This window comes from Pararge aegeria, chromosome Z, assembly GCF_905163445.1.
Source record: "Pararge aegeria chromosome Z, ilParAegt1.1, whole genome shotgun sequence".
Classification (NCBI taxonomy): Eukaryota; Metazoa; Arthropoda; class Insecta; order Lepidoptera; family Nymphalidae; genus Pararge; species Pararge aegeria.
In genome coordinates this window covers 10969082-10995265 of record NC_053208.1, presented here as the reverse complement: position 1 = coordinate 10995265, position 26184 = coordinate 10969082, and the positions used below count along the sequence as shown (strand labels likewise).

The following is a 26184-nucleotide window of genomic DNA, read 5'->3' as shown; positions in this document are numbered from 1 at the left end:
TTCTTAAAAAGTATATAAAAACGAACGCACGGAGGATCACAAATATCGACTGCTCATCATTCTTAATAATTATTTTATTACTTCGAGCCTGATAGTTCTTGTTTAGCACAACTCTTGTGTTTTGACATTTCAATACATGCAGTTTAGTGGAAAGGCAATTATCATATTTATATATGAATATCTGTGATATCCCTAATAATAATAGCACAAATGTCTAGGGATTTCACGAAATCCCTGTTTTCATCATTTCCCTGCGACTTATACATCTGTGTACAGCCGAAAAGTAACCATTACAGTCGTAGCTAAGCGCAAAATGGGTCTGTGACGTCATTTGGCATCTTTACGAACACAACTGTCAATAACGTCACTAATTTTAGGTACGAGTGCGTCAACATTTGAATGCCATTGTGAACCAGATCCCTCTTTAATAACAATAAAATTGCGATAGGTGCTATTCGCTTGTGAACCGTTATATTTTGGCATCTAAAGGCTTTCGCACACCATATCGCATACTAGTGCAAGTTTAATTAGAATCGGCGTTATGATGGATGATGATGAGTCGATAAATGTGCGAAGGCCTTTATCTACTCGTATGCATGAAACTCTTAGTCTCTAAGAAACTTATGTACTCAGATAGGAACTCAATGAAAATTATGAGATATGTATGACATTATTTCTAAAATATTTCTCTAGCTAGCTGTTTTCATGCAAATGAAGCTGTCATGCTGTCGAGGATGATGTTAGTACAATCATATTCATTTAATCTAGTTTTAGGAAGTATTATAAAAAAGTCCTCAAGAGCTTAAATCAGCTTTTTCATTATAAATACGGCTTTACCTACTACAGCCGAGAGTTATATAATACCTTTTTATTTATTTTAATCTTAACATAATCAGTTTAGACCAATACACCTATATTACTAACAGTATAACATAATATGTTTTTTATTCGTAATTATTGTTTTTAAAAGGTAAAATTGCATTTTATTTAAGTTAATACGAAACATTTAATTTAGTTACTAGGTATATATTACCTTTATAGTTCTAACTTAATTCTATAAAAAAAAAAGTTATAGTTATATGCTCAACATTTGTTAGAGCAGAACATTAATAAAGTGTAATATGTGAAACACAGCATATCCTTTGTGACCTTCCATTTGACCAGACGTTCAGTCACAAATTCCTAAAAACCCAGTGGCTTAGCGTCAGTTTTCCTCCTGTTCCAGACACAGTAAGTATAAAAGCTTATATATTTACCGTCCCAGTGGCGTACCCTAGTATTTGGTATGCACTAAAGTAGTGATTATATACTAACTACACCTATATAGGAGCCTTTCTCGACAATATCTGGTCCAATGTCCATCTGTTTAATAGTCATTTTATCGTTATTAAAAATCAATCGAAACAACCACGCATCATAAAGTATAAATTATCGATAAGAAGGCTTGGAAGCATGCCACTCCGCTTTCCCCTTTCATCTCAAGATAAATTAATGATTGTAAAATTATAATGTTGCAAAAGTATAAGCTGCCGAGTTTATTGCCAGCTTCCTCTCAATAGAATCTGGTAGTCTCACAGTAAACAGACAGTCTTGACGCTTAAATAGTGCATTCGTTGGTCTTGCTTGAAACTCTTTTTTTTTTGTTGAGTAGGACTTGTGCGTTGAGGGTCTCGGGCAATGAAATTTCATAATACTCAGCGAGAGCCTACACAATAAGTTTTATTTTATGTACGTAATTATAACAGTAGAGAGTGCGTGGTTTAATGAGTGCCGCGAACCAGTGACTTTTGTTTTTCGAAATTCCATCCCCTGAAATATACTGCCCGGGGCGATGATCTCCACCCCTCCCACGCTACACCACTGCTATATACAAGACACCTCGTTTTCACTGGCATGTAATTTTAAATATGCAAAATTGCATTATATTCATCTTTATGGCGTCATTATCACTTTCTTAAAATTAAGCTTTGATTGTTGATTGCTTATAATTAAGCTGGAACACATTTATGACACGACATCTGACACTATATAGCTGTTATTATAAGTTTTGAATATATAAAGAGTATAATAAAATGTGTCGTCACTCGTTAAAAGTGTCTCATTGAAATATGGATCTGTGAAAGTAGATTGGAGTGTGATGTAAAAAAATTGATGAGTTCCCAACTAGTCACACCTTATCGTTTCACAGTTCGACTCGTTGGGTTTTTTTTCCCCATCGGGTCACACCCAGGGGACACTGAACCGTAATGAAAAGAAACGGCAATGAGTAACAGGTACACCTGTTACTCATTGCCGGATGATAGGAAAAGTGTCGCCCTTATCTATTTGTATGGGATATGATAATAGAAAAATTCGTCAGGTTCTTTCTCAAAAATCTACATAAGTTGTACCTTTATGACGGAGCTATAATTTAGGAGTTGTTAATTCTTCATGGGTACAAATTCATCCAGGGGTAAAAAAAACTTGAAACTGTATAATATGGGAACTGAGTTTTTTTATTGAAAACTGGCAAAATATTTATTACAATACCGGTACCATCGCTTAACGGCTTTTTAATTTATAAAATCAAAATTGAAAATACTTGTTTTCATTTCTAAAATCATTATATATAAACAGGAAAATAACAAATATGGTTAAATTTGGTATGTAAATTTCAACCTTCGCGCGAAGAACTCATCTAATAAGCCATTCAAGCTACAGTTGCAGGATCATGCCTAATTTGGTCACACTGCTGCGGCTGTGCGTTTATATAATAAGCATTTATTCTGTATAGAATTGGACCAACCGTGGATGGTTGGTCCAATTCGCGGTTGGTCCACTTCACAGATGGCCTATTAAGTGAATGGTCTAAAATTGATTAGATAACCATTTTGAATATGCTACATTAATTTAATTGCATCTAAATTGAATGCTTTAAAATTTATGACATTCTTGATAACAAGGTTGTGAGGAAAAAGGCCACCGTGCTTTCATCTCTCAGAATATTATTGTTAGATTGCTTAAAATAAATTAGCCCCCTCTGTCGCTAAAACTGCTTCTTTTTTTTTTAAATAGGCGACGCCAGGAGTTTTGCCTCGTGGTTCCTTCATGTCACCTTATCATTAACCCCTCTCGATATATTTAAGGCAGCAAATTTAAACACGCCCTTCATAAGTTGCGTCTTCGGTAATAAAATACTCTATTTAATTTAGGACTTTGTACGAATTGGACTTATCATGAATTTTACTATCCCCGAATTTAGCTAACTGCAAATTATGTGCCATTTGGCCCGAGTTGACAAAATTAGCATGGCTGTCTACAATATTCCAGGTATGCAGGGAACAAGCACACAGGACAATACAACATTTCTTATGCAAATAGGCATTTCCCCCAGCGCATTTGTCAATGTGCACCATTGCTTATAATTTGCTAGAGTCTGAGTTGAACGCACAGAGCCTTAAGAAATTGGTGGTTATTTGGTGCAGGCGGCTCATTTTCTCGATGTTATCCGCATGCGGTAACTGAAAAACTCATTGCGCTCGATTTCATTAGATACACGCGACTCCCAATTATTTTGTGGCACGCAGCGTGCGATTAACTTTGAACCTCTAGTCACGTGAATTAAGAGACAACTACAAGCTCCGACTCACATTTTGGCAAAGCGCCACTCCAAGCGGACACATAAGTAAGTTGATTGCAGACTGACGCAAAAGCAGCAGTTGGACTCGATTATTGCACATCTTGCGACTTTTTAGCCTTTTCCAGTTAAAACCGCAATTGCGTTTTTTTGCGGAAGTCTACAATTAACTTAAGCTAATGATCAGTGTATATACGAGTAGTTGATGCAAATTGCGTGACGACTTGTAATATCACATGACGAACCGAACTAAATGCATTTCTCATTACTAAAAATGCAAGACGCGATCGCAACGTAGACGCCAAATTGATCCGGATGGTGTCGGCGGCTATTTGGGTGGCATGCACAGGGTGACGACCAGGATCGGCATTGATCAGGCAGATGTTATAAAATGGGAAAATCTTTCTCCAGTAGATATCAGTTATGAAAAAAATGAAGTGTGCATTTATGTACGCACATTACATACGAAGTTTCAACTAAGTTAATCACAAAAGGTTTTACTGTACAATGTACATGCAAATAATACTAAGACTACACAATGCCTCAACACCCCAATTCCTGTTTCGACAGTAGGCTTGACGTTTTTCCTTCGATGATAATTATAACATTATAATTAAAATAAAATGTTTTTTGAAATATGAGACAGAATTCTATATAACGCTAACAAAGTTTTCAAATGTTTGAAGTACTCATATTCTGTCACGCGTTGCGGGAATATAGGTCGTTCAAAGTCTTACAATGTATTGCTCAGATGGAGAGATTTTAATGATTTTAGGGTAAGTAGTTCTTCTGTAGATGTAAAAATTCAAATTTGTGTAAGGGTCTACACTAACATTTCTAACACTAAGTTTTCTTTAAAAAATATTTATATTTCATAACCTTTATTTTTAATTTTTATCATCAGGTGCTTAATGCCTACCCTGTCGACACCATTTGCACGCTATTGGCAAATGTCACCGATTAAAAAACGCGCGGGCGGTACGTCTCGTCGCGTAATGTGCAATCAACTAAAGAGTATAATGTAATTAAAAGCCAAACCTCGTCTTCAAATATATCACTGACAGCCTCATCGACTGAAGCATGGAAAAAAATCATTTCAGGTTATTAAATGCGAAATTGTATACAGCTAATTACTTAAGCGATTAATATATTTATTTCATAGTTAGTTTATGACATTATTGTTATAGGACTATGAAATATATTTTGGATATCTATTGATACAGAAGATATCTTAGTTTTACTATTTAAGCAAAAATTTAAATCGCTAGATACCTAAGTTCTGACACTTAAGAGATTTCGCACTGTGGCAATGTTTAGTTTATATCAAGAGCTGGTTTTTCTTTCGATAAGTAATGCCTCCTAAATAAATTCCAACGAAACTTCGATATTTTATTCGTGACAGAAAAGGACAGTAATTATCTGTGCCCTTTTCTCTCACACTTTTTTTAGTCTCGTGTTAAATAATGTATTACGTGCGTTTTCTGTGTTCAATCTAACTTTAATATGTCAATAAGTAGCTTAGTAGCGTTTTTATTTATTAAGAATTGTATGAAGTTTAACAACGTTAATAATTTTATAGAATTCAGTTTTTGGTTATTAAGTACCTCTTCATCTTTTTCACAGTGGCTCTCGCCCACTTTGATGAGGTTGGCTTCCTAATTTTTTTGTACTAGGCAAGTAAAACTTCAGTCAAAAGGTAACATAACTATGCTTTAAATGTGCGGATTAAAACGTAATGCAAAAGGGGTAAACTTCTTTCTTTTTCTGAAAGAATGTTATAGATAATCCTGGAAAATCTTAAAAATTATTCCCTTTAGGTAGGAGTATAAGAATTGAACACTTTTTTCAAATAAATCGTTCCTATATATTCTAACATGTTTTGTAAAATATTGACGTGTAATTAAGTTTATCGGTTACTATCGATACTCTCGCAATATACTTATCGTCAATCTTAAATAAAGGCATATCTAACGATTTTAATCTTTCAGGGTTTACTTGTTTAACTTTAGTCTTTAATAGAATATGTTTGTGTGAGTTGATTTTATAATCGCTTGTAATGAACTGAAATTAATTTTCACATAAATTTTATTTAGTACTTACCAACAATGACGACTTGTGGGTGGCTCGATGGTGGCGAAGATGAGAACTGCGCGTCATAATGGTCGTGATGGAATCTACTAAGTTCTAGGTTAAAGACGAAGTCGGGTTGACTGTCCATAGAGTCTCCTTTGTCAAGAGGAGGCGGTGGCGGCGGGTCTGCTGGTGGTGCAGCATTCTTAGTGTTGTTGTTTTCGTTGATGACTGGCAGCGTCCAGGAATAGGGGTAAATAATTCAAGGGACTTGTGCCAGGTATCCGCTACTTCGAGTCTCCTCGAGTCTCGTCGTGCGGACCTCTAACGTCCCGTGTTTAATTACGTAGGTAAAAGGTTAAACAAGATTAATGTATAGTATGATGTGTATTAGGTATAATGCTTTTGAAAGTGTGAACCAAGTAGTATTTTATTCGACCGTTTTCATAGTTGAGTAGGTACCTATTTTAAAGTGAAACTTCTTTAGGCTCTGTGTGAAATATTAATTTTACGGTGAAATATGAAACGGACGCGAACGGAAGTGATATAAATCTCAACACCTCTCAGTTATTTAAAGTTTCTAAGACTACGTCACAGGTTAAATTAAAAAGTGAAATGGCTTCCGGCTGAATACGTCAGCTTATATAAGGGGCATACAATGTTGATGGGGTACTGTAACAAAATTTTTATGAATATACTACTTTTCACAAAAACAAATGCGGTGACAACCACAACATCAGCTGTAGTACATTCAAGAACAAATTCGTTCACTGAGTATTAATAAAATACTAATAGAATTATATTTAAGGCTATACACCTATAGGAATCATTAGACAAACGTTTATAGGCAAATAAATATTGTAGTCAAATTATTTTCGAGATAAAACTAAAGTAGATGTTATTTAAAATTATAAGCTTTCTCTAATCCAGCTTATATTTACTTAATACTTTATAGTAATACTTTAGAAGGGTCGAGTTCTCGCACGCCTATTCCATTCAATAATAATTTTTCTTTAGTGGTGAAAACCCAAAAAAACAAAAAAAGGACAAGAGTAAATAAATAAAATATATGATACATAGTGGATTCATATGACCTTCTAGACTAAGTTAACGGTACCTACACGATAATCGTTTAAAATCTGAATAGTTGTGTGAACAAATCCCACTATGGCATGAGTTCTTAGATACTTGTATTTTATTTGTTACAATCATCGTATGTAACAAGCCCAAAGAAATTTCACTTCTTACAGTTTTAATTACACACTTACGGACATGCTTATTATTTCTATGTAGGTATATCTGTTATTGTCATGTTCGAAGTGTGCTGAGACTTAATATTTTGGATACAGTAAGCCACCAAATATTGGTGGATGTCCGAAATGTATTGCAATATAATCCTTGAATTCAATAATCCACTTAAATACGTCGTCGTAAATAAACTTCACGTCAATTTGGCGTTTCTTCAGTAAAGAATTGCGCCCTCACTTCTTTCAAAATAAAATATTTAAAAAAAACCTAGCAGACAATTGAATTGCAAGTTTGGACACCACGCTCAGTGAGATTAAGATTATTTTCTATGTTTCTGGGGGAAAATAGTAAGGTGTTTAATATGTGGTAAATCGAAAAATGGTAATGGTGTGTTTCATAACCCAAAGATGATTGTGTTATAGTAATTATTCCTGACATCCACCAGCAGTTTCGGTACTTAGACTATCTTTAGAATTACCAATTTAAAACATTCACAGTATCTTATATACACGTAGTAATAAAGAGCCGATGTCAACTAAATAATAAGTAAACCTGTCATAAATAATCTCCTGTTACTAAAAATAAAATTTTGTATACTACTACGTTCGACGTATTTCGAACTCACTAGACGTCCGACTCCGAAAATGATTGGAAGTATAAGTGTATTAACATGTTCTGTTGGTTGAACAGTAGAGTGAAAAACCAGAAAAACCACTATGTGGGATATGAGAAAGCCTTTGACTGAGTGGAAACTTGTTCGTTAAAAGATACGAACTGACTATCACTTAATTAAATGCCTATTTGGAAAAGCTCCCATGTCAATCGGTATCCAGGACCAGATTATGAAGACCGTTTCATTGGAGCGAGGAGTACGACTGATAGTTTAGCGTAGCTTCGAGAAACTATTTACTCAGTGTTTGAAGACTTGAAGCTTCTGCATTCTCATTTCATCTACGTTGGTACGGTTAGCCATTAAATACTCGTGATAGGTCTAGACTCTGGAAGATGGTTATTAAATGGCTTATAACCGGAAAATGCGACTAAGAAGATTACGACAAATATTCCCTCCTTGCACTCGACATTATAGATACCTATTTAAAACACATGATTCAGCTGGTAGACTACTTTTTTTAAGTCAAGGTCTATAAATGAACTTTGCTGGATAGCAGCGGATAACTCTATGACTTCTTACTGTACAAATACTCTCAATGCCAGAAGAACCTAAGTCTTCGGCATTGCACATTGCTAGTGATACCATATGGCTCATCAAATTAGTCACCTGTAGACCAATTAACAAATCAAAGAGATAAAATTCAAAAACAAGGAAAGTAAAGCTAAAGTAAGCTAAAGTAACAAGTCGAAGTAGCAGTGACAGTGGCACTTTATTTATATTGTTTGAGATGATGACGAAAGTAACGTTGGCTAGACTCAGTACATTTCAAACCTTGATGTCAAACGTAATACATATATAGTTTACTGTCAAATAATAATAAAATATTATATTGTAGACACAATATTTTAATAAAACTTAAATTACAGGTACATACGCGTTATACCTTAAAATCTAAATATTTACTCATATATAAAAAGGTTTACCAAGAGGACAGAGAGTTAGATAGATAAAATGATATATATGAAATTATCGTTTAAAAGGAGTGAAATAAGACGAGTAACTCTTCAGGAAGAAATAGAGAAACAGTCGGTACCTATGCGTTTTCCATTGGTGTTTACTATAGACGACTAAAATTTAATAGTTTGCAATACCTTTGTAATCATAGTTAATTTTATACATAATCTAAACATTATCATATTAACCCTTAAAAACTTTTTTATACTAAGTAAACAGTTTTATTATATTCCGGAAGAGCATGAGCAATTTTTCGGGGTTGTCCGTTTAAGCTGGAACCTTGTGAGGAGGTTTTTCTGCTTTACTCATGTATGGTAAACTAAACTTGCTTTACTCATTTATGGGAGGTGCAGGATTTATGAATTTATCTTATTGACAGATTTACTCGCTTGCCTCTGTAACTATGCATGATATAATATAGTACAAGGCTATAAGGTTTCAGATATTAAAGTACGTTCATTTATTAAATATTTTCTATATTATTTTTGTCCTAGCGAACGTTTTTTGCTAGGTCCACTCAGATCCCACTGACCCATGTGTACTATGAGGCAAAGTCAACGTAATATGTTGTGGAATCTGAGATACTTATTACCCATCGTCGGAATCGTTTTACCAATTTTATTTCCCAGGGCCGATTTTACAGCCCTGAAATATACTTTAAAAAAACTTTATTTAGAGTAATTGAAAATTTTGCCCTTAGTATATCATACTATAAGAATATACTATATATATATATATATATATATATATATATTTTACTGAAAATAAAAACCTACGCTTTTCTTATTTTTTTTCATCCTGCAGCTTTATTTTGCCATACTTGGCAAGAAGACTCGCCTCGCAAACTTTCAACTTTAATAGGAAAAATATCTTAAAATTGCTTATTATCGCGTGAAAAATTGAAATAATTTTCAAACAGAGTTTGAAGCATTGTTGCAAATGTTTACATCTAACATGATCGTGCATCATGCATTTACGACGATGTAAGATGGGCCTAATGTACACAGCGTTTTCTTTTTACCTACGAATAGCTAATAAACGATTGATTTTTAAACGTGCCATTAAATACGGTAAGTTCAACAAAATGTACCATGCCAATTGGGAATGAAAACGACAACCAATGACCCAATCAGCCAAAGCTATCGGGTATCCAACCGCAATATTTATGGCGACTAGTAATTTTACAAAAAGTACGTTTAATGCGTTACAAAAGACACCGACATAATATGGAATCCGCACATAGACAACTTCACTTACGCCATTACTCAGTTACGAATTAATAATCCGACAAAGATAAAAGTTTTTGAAGTTGCCAAAGCACGAAAGACCAGTGCAAAGGAGGAAAAGAAATGGTGAGTTACTGATTAAAGAGCATTAAATAAACAATACTTACTTTCGTCGCTGAAAGCAGTTGGGGATTCCGGAGGCGAAGCAAATACTGGTGGAACCGAATCTGATAGAGTCCAATCATCTTCACCACTCATTGGTTCGCCATACTATAAAAAAAAACTCGTTCGTTTTTCGTTTCATCGTTTCAACTTTCCTTACCTTTCGAAAAACTGTTATAAATAATTATCAACTCAACCTTTCTAAAAGACGTTAGACAAATATCTGTATAGTGAGCTAACTTTATGGTACTTTCCAAGATTTTTGCTGACTCTAATTATATGATGTATTAATTATATTTACATGGAAAAGGAAATCTCTTGTAATTTAATTAATTTCAATTAGTTTCAAGTCGTTAAAACTATCTAACGATATATATATACTTACTTGCTTAACGTTTCATATACCTTGTGCGAGAATATACTCTTTGTCTGTAATCGGCTTTCGGAGTCGGAGTTTCTCATTTCGATTTGCTAATTGATGAAAACTTTATACTGGGGAGCCAATTAGAAGTTTCATTGATAGGCTATAGTGGTGCTATGTAAGTATAGTTTGCATCTTTGGAGTGTGAGGGTCGAATTATTATATTAAGTGCATTGCAATCAATGCACTTAATATAAAAAGTGTAATTATCAATATAAAAATTACACTTTTATTAAAAATAACCGACTATTACTTCTAACACTAAGAAATAATAGTCGGTTTAGCATTTTTAGGTCATATCAAGAAATCTTATTTTTTCAACATTCCACGACCCTTTCAGATAAGAAGAGTTAAGGCGGGAGTGTACCGCGCTGGCCCAGTATTAGTAGACTTTACACACCTTTCGGTAACTATATGGAGAACTCTCAGTTAAAAGTTAGAGGTGCCGAAAGGATGGCTAGAGCACTCAACACAATGTTATCACTGTACTACAGTAAAAGTTGTTTAATAATAAATAATTGGAAAAAAGTACTAAAATATATAGTATACCTCATCGCACAACTCGACGATAAGAGATGGGAAGTTACCAATGACACCATTGGATTCTCCACGCCACCAGCCATCGTCTACGTCGTGAGCATCACGTGAGATAATACGGATTAGCTGAACAAGAAAACATTTTTTTTAATTTAAATCTCTTATGACATGTGTTATCTACGTCAATTATAAAAATAAAGTAAATTTTTATAAATTTTTACTATAATACCTGTCCTTCCTCGAGATTTAGTTCGTCAGCAGCTTCAGCCTCATAATCATACAAAGAGAAGCAGTATCCGATGGTTTCCGTGTTATCAGGTTTCGCTTCTGCCACTGCCACTGGTTTTTCATCAGCTTTAGGTTCATCTGGCTTGGCAACAGGAGCGGAAATTACTGAGATTTGATCTGGTGATTGCACAACGTCTGCGTCTTCACCTTCCACTGTATAATCCACGGATGAAAATGATATTTGGGTAACTAATCCCGGAGCGCTAGTTGCCTATAAGAAAAAGGATTATAGTCAAAGAATTGTTAATTTAAAATTAATATAGATTTTTTTAAATTAAAGATATTAACCTGCTCCCTTTCGACGTCCAGATAATTATGAGGTACGTAGCCTTCTTCTCCTCGATAGTTTCGTGCACGAAGCCAACCATCTCCATCTCCTTCTCCAACCACTTCCAGTTGTTCATTCTCAATGATGGATAGTTCATCAGGATTTTGTGCCTATAAAAGTTCAAAGTATTATCCAACTTTTCTATTATGTGCAATGATATTTTAGACCACCAGAGTACGGATATCAAATGTTATCGCTCGAATCCTGAGGTCCATAAGGCGTCTTTGTTTCTGTGCATGAATTTCATGAGGTAAGAAACAACACAGCATACAAACATTGCGAGCGACGCAACAAGGCGGTGGTGAGTATTTTTTTTACCGTGAATTGACTATACTGAACAATATTTTTTATTGTTAATTATTTGAAAATACGTAAATCGTTAAATATGTAGATCGAAGGAGCTGTTTGGAAGTCGATGCAAAGTTACTGTGTGTATATTGTTTATTAATTTTATGTGGCGATTTGAAAACTTTTTTCTTCTTGTTCTTGCAAGGGTTATGTATATATGTACTTGAAGTATACTTTTTCAAGTATATAGGAGCAAAATTTTAAATAAAACTATTTTCAAAATAATACTTACTGTGTACGAGTACAAAGCGGTACATTTGTATAATGGAGCTGCAGGTGGCTCAGTAGTTGGAGCAGCAGGAGCTTCGGGCTCTGTTTCACCCCAATTGACTTGGGTAGGATCATCCCACCCAACTGTAAGTTGTTCAATGCGCATCCGTTCTTCTTCTAATGCAGCTAAAGTAAGGGATTCAGATAATATGGTCAGTTTATTTGGCGTGTTCAAAATTTTGGCATTTAAAAGATTTAGAGAAGAATTATGGAGAAATTTAGCAACATTAAGATGCTTAAATTTTGAATCATGGTAATATGAAAATAACTTTGGGCCCCGATACCTTATGGGAACAAATTCATAACACTCCAGAACACGTTTTGTAACGTTAAAATTGTTAGTCCTCATGTGACAAGATGTACCAAATTTACGTCAACAAGGGCATTGGATCAGGAACGAATCAGAGTTCTGCTTGGAAATGCTTGCTTAAAATTAGTACTGATTTTAGTTTTCGATAAATAATATATTGCATTATATACCGTCAACGTCTTCATCATGCTCGTCTTCATTTTGAGATTCAGATGTTGTACGCTGATGGCCTCCAGATGTACTAGCCACCGCCGATGTTGAAGGTGCTTCACCTTCAGTATTATCGCTGTCGTAAAATGAATCTGAACTTGGTTGATCCTAATGACATAAATCGAATAATTAACACTTTTATTTTCTTCTTTATTAACAGACCCTGACTATGGAGAGCCATCTAAAGAGGCCAAAATTGGTGGGTCTACAACTTAATCATCTGACCGGTCTCTACCATATTCATGCTCCGTTATAAACTTAAAAAAATGAAAAACGAAGTCCGTTAACAAAAAGCCTCTTAAAATATTTAGTGGGCATACTCACTGCTGCACCTGATGCATCAGTGCGAATACTAAGGAGACTGCTGCTACGCGGCAGAGTTTCCTGTACTGCAAGCAAGTCGATTTCTTTCAACCATTCATCCACAGGAGCACCACTATGCCGTAAACATTCCAACCTGGCCTCGTATTTTACTTTTGAGGTTTCGGAACGCCTGATATTGGACTTTAGCTCGTCCATACGAACTTCCAGTTCGGGTCCATTTGGATCATTCGGATCAACCTGAAGAAAAAACTTTGTCAAGTAAGAGAATTTAAAAAAGAATAAAATTATGCATTCTTTAATGTTTTTATTTTTTTGATATTCTAATTATGTATCTTGCATTCTGCCAACCTTTTGTCCTGCATCTCGCATAGCTTGGTACAAATGTAGTTTACGCGTAGCATCTCTGACGAGAGCAGTCTCCCTTACTACCCGAGTTGCCCATCGACGTGCTTCTTGGGCTAGAGTTTGAGATACAGTGTCGTGTTCCATGGTTACAGTATCAACAGGATCGTTGTCGCAAGGCTCAAACTCATACTAATGGAAATAATTAAAAGAAAATGTTATTAAAAATATATTATGCTTTTTATTCATTTCAAGAGGAATATTTTTGCTACTAACTTGAATATGTTGTTTTAGAACAGGGTAGTACAAGTATAAACACTGCAGATTGTATTCTCGAGTCAGCTGTTGAGCCTGATCTCTGATTTTGCCAAAGGAATGTTGGGTTGCAGAACAGGTTAGTAATTCAGTACGACCCATCAGCGTAAGAAATTCGGAAACTTTTTCGTATACAGACGCTTCCATGCTTTGCATGCACGATTGCAGTTCGACAAGAAAATAGCGATTCTGTAAAAATATTGTTAAATCAAGTGTGTGTAAAAATTATTTATATGACTAAGTAGTTCACAGTTGATATTTTATTGACCTGATGAGCATTAGCAGCGGAAATACTCAGGAGATAATCATTTCTCGCTCCGGTTGATTTCTCTTCCAACTGGTCTCTTCGAGATGACACTTTTGCACTGTTCTTTTGCAACGAAGTGATTGATTGAAAGAAGGAACCTTTTTTCTTCTTCAACCTGTATTATTAAATAAAAAGTAAGAACTACATTAAAAAGAACTAAATCTTAGTTTTGTACTTTTTTAAGAATTCCATTTACTTACTTTTCTTCAATATCTTTAGCCTTGTCTCTGACATCGTGGGCCGTGTGTTCTTCGTCGAAATAGAGTTTTTTGGTTTTGTCAATATCCGAAACTGTTAATTGTAGCTCTTTATGTGCTTGGGCCAGATAATCCGTAGTCTGTTTTATAAAAAATGGTATACTCATTAAAAAAAATATTTTATTTATATAATTTATATTCTATCTATGCAAGGCAAGTAATCAAAACTTGCGATTGATTTTCTATTACTTGGCTGTTCCTTAGGTTTTATCTTAATTTTCTTTTTTAAAACTACCTCATTCATGTGTCGAGGCATCATAACAAATAAATAATTGAGAACCCAGGCATTCATTTCAGAGTTTCCTTGAGACGCTATACGAAGATTTAAGATTTGTGTTTTCTCCTATCGTTCAGCTAAGGGGCAGTATACTACTTTTTCTATGACGGGTTTTATATTTTTGCAATATTTAATTGTTGGCATTGTTGTCACTAATAGTCAGTAGGTTACTTATAGGCTGAGAATAAAGATGACTTTATATTCCATAAAATTGCAGCCCAGATACAAACAAATGCGGATGCGGTACAAACAAACTAATCCACTGAAGCGTGGATAGAAGCTTTCAGAATAATTGGTCTGCAGATCAAAAAGCTTATTGAATATTAAAGTTACAAAAATACAAAGTTGAAAGCAGAAACAGATCGCTTTGACGTCAAACATATAAAACTACTTGTTTGGTAGGTATAGGTTGACTTTTATTACCTACCTCTCATTAATTATCATAAATATCATTGCTTATAATATACACATATCATTGCTCATAAATATATAATCAGTAGGAATGCTTGCTTCATTGAATAAAGAACACGCAGAATCCTCATACAACCATTATTTTGATGGCCGATTAGCGCAGTAGGCAGCGACCCTGCTTTCAGAGTCAATGCAGTGTGTTTGATTTCAACTGGAAAATGTTTGTGTGATGAACATGAATGTTTTTGTGTTTTGGTGTTTTTTTTGTATATTATTCATAAAAATAATAATCAGTTGTCTACCCATAACGAAACCAATGCGAAAACGCCCCGTGCACGGCTCACTTTGCACACTGATAGCAGTGGGACATTAATAGTCACAGGATGTTGATCTATCGATAACTCAGTTGAAGTTTAATTTACCTATCGGTAATTCGTTTAGAGTGCATGGAAGGAAATATCGCTAAACGGGAAATGCAATTTTGCCGACGCACTTGCCACGGGCGACGCGACTATAATGATATTACTTTCAACATGGTCTAGACGGTGAAAGATCTTTCTAACAGAGTTTATAGAACGATTTTTATTATCTATGTGACAGTTCATGCCTTTCTTAAATCAGACTGTAAACTATGTTGCATAGTTTTGCAGGCTGCACACAAGTATGAAAAACGGCGTCAGCTTTGTAAGTTAAGCTAAACCATCTTAGCTCAGCTCTTGGTCTGCAACCCGCTCAAGGATTGAATATATACTGTCAAGTCAAAAATAGATGTTGCAAAAACAAAGAAACAAAAGAACAAAGAAACATTTGCAACACCGCATTGGCTTCAGGCCGTGCGTAACCAAAAGTTTATCAACATTTTTGTGGCTTTAAAGTGTTTGAAAAAATTTCCCAACCGTGTTCCTTTATTTAATTTTAATTAACTCACCCTAACGTGACTCAAGAAATTTCACTTCAATAAGCTTACATTCAATAAAATGGAATTTCTGAACGAAAACTGAGAAAAATGTTTGATTGGAGCGGGAATTACACACTAAGCGCTTTGCCGAGTTTATTAAATTCTTCTGAAAATCTAGCCGACAGATACGAGTATATGATAAGCGAAGAACTTTAAGAGAAAATTAACAGGGATTTCTTAACTCACCTTTTTGGCGACATTAAGCTTATGCTGTCGCAAGACTTTTGCTTCGTCAGCGATCTGCTGTTGAAATATTTCAACGGCTGCAAGTCTAGCACGAGCCAACTTTTCGTTCTCCTCCAAGACGGTGCGCCAAACGTTCCACATGTTCCTATACAAATAATAAATACAAATGGAAAATGGCACTGCTAAATTCAATCTGCCATGGTTTTGGATTCGATTGGTGTGGTCGTTTCAGTCATTTGTCGATGCTGTAAGTCCGTATGAGATAGCTACTGGCTATCAGCATGGCGTACGTTAAAACTTTCTACCACATATGCGTAGAGGGCTATTTTAGTTATATTATTCTATGATTCTATAATATTGTAGTGCTTGCCAAATTAAACCTTAACACCATACCGAACTATATATAAAAAAACTAAACCAGATTCCGAACATATTGAAAAGGCACCAGTGATTTTTTTGTGTTTCCAAGAAGCTGCTTGCTCCATTCAGTGAACCGCGCTGACCATTGCTGACCAACGGGACAGAAATGTAAAAATTATTTAATTTATGGTCAAACCGTTAACAAATCACCGATATGTGAGTACTGCGAATGTGAAAATTACTGAAACGAGCATCACTAACTAATCAATGTTTGATTAAATTAGCACCAACTGTAGGTATGATTTCATTCCAAAAATGTCATTACTTTTGAAACGAATTCATACAGATTTACCTACAATATAATTAAAATAAAGCAAAAACAATTAAAAATTATACCCGCTACAGTATCTAAACGAAGAACAGTCCTAAAACAGTCCGTGGAAGCGTAAAATTCAGCGCTTCATAAAAACTGTTTGTTAAATTTTGCCTTGCTGGTTTAGCGTAAATCATTCCTAATTAGGCCGACAAAGTTGAGATTTTTTTCGAGAATGCGTACATTTACAAATACAATAAGAGCCTAAGCACTTTGACATATTAAAGGTTTTCAATTACAGCAATTCGCAAGGGGCAGGCGAAAGCTCACGCAAATTGAATGGATATCTAAAAGGGATGCCGCTAGTATGTTATACCAACGACCAGTGACATGTTATTACATTTAGAAACAACAGTGTCCCGCAAAAAATTGTTCTATCGGACATGACGAGATGCAGGCCAGATTTCAGGATGATGAGGAATATAATTATCAAATCATGCTTACTTCTTAATTGCGTCTTTCAAGACATTAGGTGAGCCTTCTTTTTGTAGCTACTAAAACTAAGGGGTTTATGGTCTCAAGTGGTAATTACATCTCACTTCCTGGAACTCTTTGAATGATGCATATTTTACGCCGAAGTATCTGTTGCTGGGCAAGAATATTTAAAATATTTGAATAATTACTTAATAATGATCGTTAGATGTACGAATTATGAAACGTATTGTAAATAAAAGATAATCATGAAATTATTAAAATTTTGGCGCAAAGAGGTTTTTATAGGTTTTTTTTTTTTAATATTTACTACACGTAATAAATATTGCTTTAAATGTATTCTTTAGTAGTGTGGGTGCTTTTTTAGAGTTGTGAATAAAACTTTAAGATCGATCGCGCAGCGGCCGGCAGAGCCCTTATATGAAATAAAAATACAGACCAATAAGTTATATTATTAGAGAAGACCACACTGATCAATACTGTCCTGCGTCCAGATTTAGCGCTACCACTGCAACTCTACCTGAGTTGCAGTGGTAGGTAGTTAATTGTATGCTAGCTCCTTTTCTTTATTTTCAATCAAATAACGTTCAATTGAATTTAACTAGAGTTATTACGAGCCACATGCACTCTGCAGTTAACTCGCTGCCCTCGTGCAATGCTCAGCATTTTCTTTTGAGAGTAATACTTCTATATTTATAACTCATGTACAAAAATTGTAAAAGACTGTAAGTGCGGATTTCATTGAAATCACACATACAAGCCATGTAATACGTTACAGCAGAATGTTTTACTCCCATGAGGATACCGAAATTCCGCGTAGACTCAACGACGCGTTTTTTTTGCTGAACCACTTAGGTACTTTCGATATTATGTAGGTACCTACTCATACATCGGCGGAAACTTAACACCTTCACGGTGCAGGTTAAAAATATATATTTACTTGATTTAAAAAATAACTTAAGTGTGAGACTCAATATTTAATTCTTTCTTCTTTCTCCTGGCTATTACCTATCCCAATTTGTTAGGAGTCAGCCTTCCTAGTAGATACTTCTGCGTCACACTGTTGGGTTTTGATATTTTGTAGTGTTGCTCATTATAATGTAATTTTTTTTTTGTTTGTAGGCAGGTTATTGGTGGCTCTCCACGGCCTTTTTTTCTGTCTATATGTTCACGACTCTTTTAGTAACTATGCCACATCACTCACACACACACAAAACTCGCGGAATACTACTACTACTAAAACTACTACTAAAACTACTACTATCCGTACCTCGCGATTTTTAGTTTTTTTTGTATCTTAGCGACTTCAAAAGTACGACGGATATATTCTTCTCTATTCTCTAATTTTATCTACTACTACAGACCAGCGTAGCATCTTCATAATATACGAAAATACTAACGTATAAAATATACTCAATGTTTTATACGGAACTCAATGTGTTAAACAAAAAGAAATTAACTTATATGCAGGTTATTGCAGTCCTGTTTATTTAGTGCCCGTGAAAGGTTGATAGGGCGTGGTCAAGTAACTTCAGGTAAAACTGCCATTATGTATGATATCGATGCCAAGCAGCGCCTACTTGATTTATTTTTAGCTCTACGGTAGCCATTAGTGGTTTTTTTTTATGGTAAAGCAATGATGCAGTCTAATATGGTAGCGGACTAATTTGTTAGGGTTATAGCAGTTTTATTAAACTCATCTCGGCATGTATTTGTCGGTAGGGTGGTAACTAGCCACGGCCGAAGCCTTCAACCAGACCACATCAGAGAAAACTAAGAAATTATAGAAATATCCCTCAAGTATCTCTGCAGGAAATCGAAAGACGGCATCGTAGCGCCGAAAGAACGCCGTAGAAACTATAGTGGGATTTAATGTGATACATTGAAAGATAAGCTTATATATATTGTTATGTTGACATTATTTGGAAGGAGTACCGCACCTAACGCAACTGCGTAACGTAAAATATTAAAGTTTATTATTTATTTATTATTTCATTTACAGCATGCCTTAGCAGCTGCAGCTCAAACTCCAAATGTTGTATATTCAATTAGGACTATAAATTACACCGCGTCCCCATTTTTAAACTTTATGATAGTAATAATTACAGATACAATACATTAATAGCTAAACTTAGAATTAGGAAAGTGAACAAGTACATAATAAACAGTATAATTGATTATTTAGAGCACAGAGCTATTATATTAAAGAAGGGAGTCAAAGTACAGATCGGAGGGGGTGTTCCTCAAGGATCCGTTCTTGGGCCAACCCTGTGGAACATTCTATATGATGACATTATGTCAGTAGAAGTGCCGGAAGGGGTCAACCTGATATGCTATGCAGACGACTTAGCGGTGTCAGTGACAGCTAATAGTGCGGCTGACTTAATGAGGAAAGGAGATGAAACCCTGCTTAATATAATGCTATGGATGACGCACAATCGCTTAGAAATTGCTCCACAGAAAACTGTGGCCATAATATTTAATAGGAGGCTAAGGGCAGAAAACTCCTTCAGATGCGGAAGTATACAGGTCACTCCTGCCCCATCTGTAACCTACCTGAGAGTGACCCTGGATTGCAACCTGAATTTTGGCAAACACGTAAGGATAGCTTGTGAAAAGGCTCAGAAGACTGTTAAAGCACTCTGCACAATTCTACCCAACACACGTGGACCAAGCTTAGGAAAAAGAAGGACTTTGGCACTAGCAATGCAGGCTGTAGTTATGTATGCGGCACCAATCTGGGTAACAGCCATGGACAAGGAAGTACACAGAAAGACGGTTCTAAGCGCCCAGAGAACGATGGCACTTAGAACTTGCTCAGTATATAAAACAACATCCACCGACGCTGCCCTTGTACTGGCAAACCTCATCCCAGCCCACATCTTGGCACAGGAGAGATCAGGTACATATTGCTTAAACCTACCGGAGAAAAGATATGCGGCCAGAGAAAGGACCTTGGAGATATGGCAACAAGAATGGAACCAGTCTACCAAAGGCCGATGGACGCATAGACTAATTGGGGATATAAAGGGATGGGTACATAGGAAACATGGAAATATAACGTTTAGGATGACACAGTGCTTTACAGGCCATGGGGTTTTTATGCAATACATAGCACGCATAAAGAAAAGAGTGAGTAGTGATTGCATGTATTGTGAACACCCATGTGATGATGCAGAACATACCCTGTTTCACTGCCCACGATTTGAAGAAGAAAGAGAATGTGAAGAAGGAAATAGGAAGTGAAATAAAGACAGAAAACCTAACCTCCATAATGCTAGAGGCATCAGAGAAATGGGAATCTATAAAAAAATACATGGAAGAGATAATAAAAGTAAAGAAAAGGGACGAAAGAGAAGGAAGGTAGGACAACGACGTTAGTGGTAGGCCAAATGGCAGGTACACTAACGTTTAGAAGGCAGGAGGGGTTTTTAGTCGGTAGGAGTCCGGCACTATCCATAGGGATGTCCATGAGGATTTTCCCCTCCTAATATAAAAAAAAAAAAAAAAGATACAATACATGCTCCCCTTTTCGAGACTTAGCGCACAACGTATTTAGCCCGGTATTTCTTTGTTATCAAACTTTTAATGTTACCCTCCTACAATGTTACTTAATCCTAATTAGCTATCTAAAGCTTGTTTTTCCAATGAGATTTCATTTACCTTCAGATACCTCCCACGTCTGAGATTAATGCTTTTACGTAGCTATTTAAAAAGGTACCGATTTCCTTGATTAAATAAATTGTAACGCCTTTTTTAAATCTTAATAACGCACCAAAATAAAAATGGTTTACAAAAGACGGACTTAATGCTAAATGCATTGCATGCATTTTCTACCAGCTAACCTTGTAAAGTGTGAGATAAAAAGAGACCTTATCACGAGATATACTTACAAAAATATTCGCTGTAGGGATTATTTATTTTTAGGCGTTAATTGTTTACAACGCATCTCTTGGGGCCCGAAAAAAAAATTCTTCGCGCCCTAAATATTGGCTATAATTTACTGTGTGAAAAAAATACCCCATTTAATAAAAGAAACGGAAAACAAAAGGAAATGATAATTACGAGTTAGGACAATACATACAAGTTTGTTGTTGTCCTCACAAGGGATCAACATACCGCACTAGTATCATAATGTACAATTCAACAATCAAATTATTACATCGGTTTTAAGTCCTATAATCCTATTTATTCTTAACACGTGTTTTATTTCACATTAACTCAGTTGTGTTTTGCGATAAAAAAAATATACGATTTTACTTATATTTTAGTCTTACAATAATAACTACTTACTAAAAACTAAAAATTATTAACTGACATTCTGACTGACGATACTTTTCCATTACCTACTACTTAAATAAAAAAATAATTTTCATCTCCTTTTCATTATGAAGTTTACTTCCTTTTATAAAGTTTATACTTTTTGTTTTTATATGTGACTTCATAACTGGACTTCCCTCAACTCAATAGGTATTGACAGAATACCAGCGTTGTGGGTACATTAGTATCCGGAACATTAAGCACGATACGTCATAGACTTTAATATCTAATTAATTACAAAATTTTAAGTTTCTCCGTATGTAAGTCTGTTTGTGTTTTTCTGGTAAATAAACAAATTCTATTCTATTCTATTCTATTCTATTCTAAAGCATTCGCTTGTTTAAAAGTTATAAAAAATAAAAATAAAAACTGTATGCGTATTGCACGTTTTCACTACTCCCGAGTAAATATGTAAGCGTCATAGCAAAATATACCTTTTCCTCGTTTGACATTTGTATACTCTGATTTTTATTTTGTCGCTATAAATGCCAGCTGTAATAGAAGTGGGACCGAACATAGCTTTAAAAACGTATTGCCAAACCTCGGCTCGAATATATTTTCCAGTAGGGAATTTCGATCAAAATATTATGTAATAGCAAACCAGGAAGAAAATTATTTTTCTATAAGTATCTTGAATATAAATCAGCTCTAGAGCTTTAATTTGACAGTTCCATGAACTCCTAGCAAAGATTCACACAAAGCGGTTTTGCGACTAATCCGTGCTATAGGTACTCGTATGTGTATTTAAAAAAAATAGCTCTGATACAAGTTTGTCGCAAAGTATTAAGAAACTTTTTTTTTATTCCACTAAAAATTATCAACTTGCAATTTCACCTGATGGTAAGTGATGATGCAGTCTAAGATGGTAGCGGGCTAACCTGTGCCTGTATCGGTTTTTACGACATCGTACCGGAACGATAAATCGCTCAGCGGCACGTCTTTGCCGATAAAGTGGTTGGTAACTAGCCATGGCCGAAGCTGCCTACCAGACCAGACGAGAGAAAACTCAGAAGTTATTAATTCACAAATTTCCAATCAAACCCGTAACCACCAGGTTAGAACCACAGCGTTCCTGCAGTCGTGATGGATGAACTTAAAATTTTGGCAAAACATTCCATATTAAATAATATTATCCCTAAGCTTGCAAGGGAGTGGGATAAATACCAGATTGAGTCACAGCAAAACGTAGCCGGGTTTAGTTAGTTTTTATAAAAGCTATTTGTGTATTTCATTAGCCTCAAAATTCCACCTTTGTGGTGACCTCACGCCAACCACTACACCTACCTACGAGGAGTGCAAAATTATATTTCATATAGAAGAAGTGCAATTCAGTATTTTAACTTACCATTTTTCTTCAGCACCGTCTACCTTCAGATCAGGAATGTTTGGTATTTTCTTATTCAGATACGCCGATGATATTTTCAGCAGCGCCTGGGAACAAACAAAACTTTTTTCAGAGGGAATTAAAACGAAGTAGTTGCCTAAGTAATAAGAATATGACAACGAAGACTTCAAATAAGTCCATTTGTACAAAGCCGCTATTTTAAAATGATTTTTTCAAAAAATTGTAACATAACCAATATTGGACGTCGTTCGCTGTTCGTTTTAATTTTTTTTTGCCGTTTACTGCTCTGGTTTTCAGTAGTGGTATTTAGTTGCCACTTTTGGATATTTTTTTAGCGTAGTAGTTTTTATTTTTTTTTCATTTTAAAGCAATGTGAGAGTTCCTTTCTTAATCCTTTCTAATATTATAAAAGTGTGTTTGATTGTTTGTTTTAACTTTACACCCTAACTAAGCGTCAAAGTAACTTGATTTTTGGCCAGAGTTAGGCCTTAGGGTAACATAGGGTACTTTTTATCCCAGGAAAACTAGGATATTATTATTTAATACTTTATTTTTAGGGTAGGTAAAAAAACCGTAATAAACGCGGACGAAGGCCGCGGCCAACAGCTACTATTATTATAAACTTCATTCAGCTTCTCTGCTTTTCGTTTCGAATTCAATAACATTATGATTTTTGAATGCATATATACCATATATGCATTTGAAAGACAAACCTGTCACAATGAAACAACGCGTTCTTGAATATGCTCTCGAAAAGTTCTTCTGTAGAAAAGTGGTGGATGTCCTTTGAAAATGCTGAGAAACACTAAATGCTGAGAAAGACTAAAGCTTTTAACAATTCTGTATCAAAAGTTTGGTGTATGAATGTGGTTACTATTGGATAGAAGCAGGCGTAACTTTGCGGACATCCATGATATATTATGAAAATTAAGCTTAATTTGCTATACTCCGTGAAAAGCAGGAGAATCTGTATGGTGTAATTTATAATTTCTTCAATCCTTATACTCCACACCAAACAGATCTTCGGCAATGTACCCTAACCTGTGGTTACTAAATAATTTTATTCTTAGTTATGCAGTCTAAGGTTGTAGCGCTGACCTGTTTTACATTTAAGTATATTAAGCTTATACTTCTAAATTGTTCCTATGTGGCATCGTACTGGCTATCGTAGAAATAAACTTTTCAAGATGTTTGGATAGACGAGCGGGTAGACGCTTTCTATTGTTGTATAAAGATAGATAGCTCTTACCTAACCGTGATTGTGAAACGCAAAGTATTGGTGGATACGGATCTCATTATCGAGATAGCTATTTCTCCGTAAGCTCCGTAAGTAAGTTTATTGAAAATGGACCGCTTGGATGGTAACAACTCATTTGTCATGGCCGCAGCCTTCCGACAAATTATAAATACACAGAAATTATAAATTCCCAAATTGCCCCAACCAGGGACGGAATATGGGTATTAGATTACAACGCCTACCACTGTGCCAGGGATCTTATTTGGTAGGTAAAACCCCATTTAATTTTAACACTTTTCTTCACAGTTCCCCTAGTGTTTAAGGTTTTTTTTTCGTATAAACTAAGCTTCTTTAATAAATTAATAATAGTTAAAGCAAAAGATCATAATTTCTTTCGTTAAAAGTATTATTTTGCTTCGTTTAGTGAACTGGCTCTTTCTTGCCACTTCTCCCCTATATAGAGTGAAGGGATATAGGAATAAAATATTCATGAACTATCTGACAAAATTAACTAACCACCGCAAGGTATTGATTATTGACGCCATTTGCTTAAATGAAGGGAGGATACCGTTAGCTACATCCGGCGTAGGCGACAAAAGGCAAACAGGCAGAAATTGTGTTGCAACGTAGTAGGTATTAAACTTCGAGAGCGATTAATGGGTCTTATACGACTGATGATTCTATACAACTAATAAGATCTCTCTCTACGTTCGTGTTCCTCATTGCTGAGGGTCGTGACCCCTTCCACTTACAACTTTTTGGACGATTTTGTGCCATTTGACTCGGCTTTGAGCAACGTTTAAAGCCGTATGCACTTTGGTGTCGAGAGCAGTGCGGATTTGATCCGACCAACGAAACGGGCTACGTCCTCGAGGTCTCTTTCCTTCCACTTTGCCAGTGACCACTATCTTAACTAATAACATACAACCTGTGAAATGCGTATATCGTGCTAATAAAAAAAACTAAAATTCCATTGCCGAAGATTGTAGCCAGAAATTGGGGATAGAAATTTTAACTTTAGGTTAAATAGGTACAAGGGCAAGTAATCTAATTTGCTTCGATGTGCGCCAATTTCTCATACCTTACACCCCAATTAACGAAACAAAATCAAGGTCTGAAATGACATATTGTGTGTGCGTGCGTGCGTGCGTGCGTGCGTGCGTGTGTGTGTGTGTGTGTGTGTGTGTGTGGTTGTGTGTGTGTGTGTGTGTGAGAGAGTGTCGTATTGATACAAATTGAGCCGCGTGTTGTCGGTAGGTGAGTATACAGTTGACACCATCCCTACTCTTCCTGGGTGTCGTACGAGGCGACTAAGGGAATATAAATGAGAACGGGCAGCAGCGTCCTCTGTGTTGCTACTACCATCTACCGCTGTCACCGGACCGACTGCCCTGCGTAGTGATTAAGGGCAAACCCTTCGGTTGGGAGAGCATATGGTCCAGCAGTGGAATGGAATGGATTTACGTTGTTAATACTGATTGATATATAATAAAACTCAGAAATCATAATGTTCTTTGAAATGGAACTCAATATATATTTAGTAGAAGCCAATTGTATTGTTATTTAATCCCTAACTTCATTAGATTTAAAGTTTATTTCAAATCGTAGTGCACTGGCAGCTTAATTGTCTCTCCGAGTGACGTAAAGGTTACAGCCGGCGTAAAGGTCTATGCCGTCAAGACCGGATATAGACACTTTGACAGACAGTAGCTTATAGAAGTCTAGATACAAAAATAGGAATGGGTTCTATAACTGGAAATCATACAATTAATAATTCCATGTCGGAATAACTTTAGGAATTTTTAAGTAGTTATTAGTACATACAATTTTCAATTTAGAAACTGCCACATCAATAATGGATATGGACAATTTCAAATGAATATATGGTACCTACTTTTACTACTACCCACTCTGGTACCTACTATGATAATAATGTTTGCTTAGGTATGCGTTTTAGTCGAACGTAATTTAGCATTTAGGTAATAACTAAGTACTTTTTGAAAACTATAAGTTAGAACTAGAGTAGAAATCTTGAAACGATATCGGGTTCGTCACCTTTAAAGTAATGTCAATTCCTCA

At 35.5% G+C, this 26184-nt stretch overlaps 1 protein-coding gene across 3 annotated transcripts in view; it reads right to left on the bottom strand.

Annotated features, from left to right (window-relative positions):
- The window catches only part of LOC120636458 (protein nervous wreck), a 51868-nt gene that overhangs the window by 2418 nt on the left and 23266 nt on the right, over positions 1-26184 (bottom strand). For 2 of the 3 annotated variants that reach the window (XM_039907939.1, XM_039907940.1), the window contains exons 3-17: positions 22869-22954; positions 16039-16183; positions 14150-14286; positions 13911-14064; positions 13604-13831; positions 13334-13519; positions 12986-13222; positions 12622-12769; positions 12104-12267; positions 11484-11633; positions 11137-11406; positions 10920-11033; positions 9955-10057; positions 5717-5917; positions 4655-4689 (exon numbers count right to left, since the gene is read on the bottom strand). In XM_039907939.1, the coding sequence (XP_039763873.1) occupies positions 4655-4689; positions 5717-5917; positions 9955-10057; positions 10920-11033; positions 11137-11406; positions 11484-11633; positions 12104-12267; positions 12622-12769; positions 12986-13222; positions 13334-13519; positions 13604-13831; positions 13911-14064; positions 14150-14286; positions 16039-16183; positions 22869-22954 (2358 nt within the window). The remainder of the gene's footprint in view (positions 1-4654; positions 4690-5716; positions 5918-9954; positions 10058-10919; positions 11034-11136; positions 11407-11483; positions 11634-12103; positions 12268-12621; positions 12770-12985; positions 13223-13333; positions 13520-13603; positions 13832-13910; positions 14065-14149; positions 14287-16038; positions 16184-22868; positions 22955-26184) is intronic. The other variant, XM_039907941.1, reaches the window with a different exon arrangement.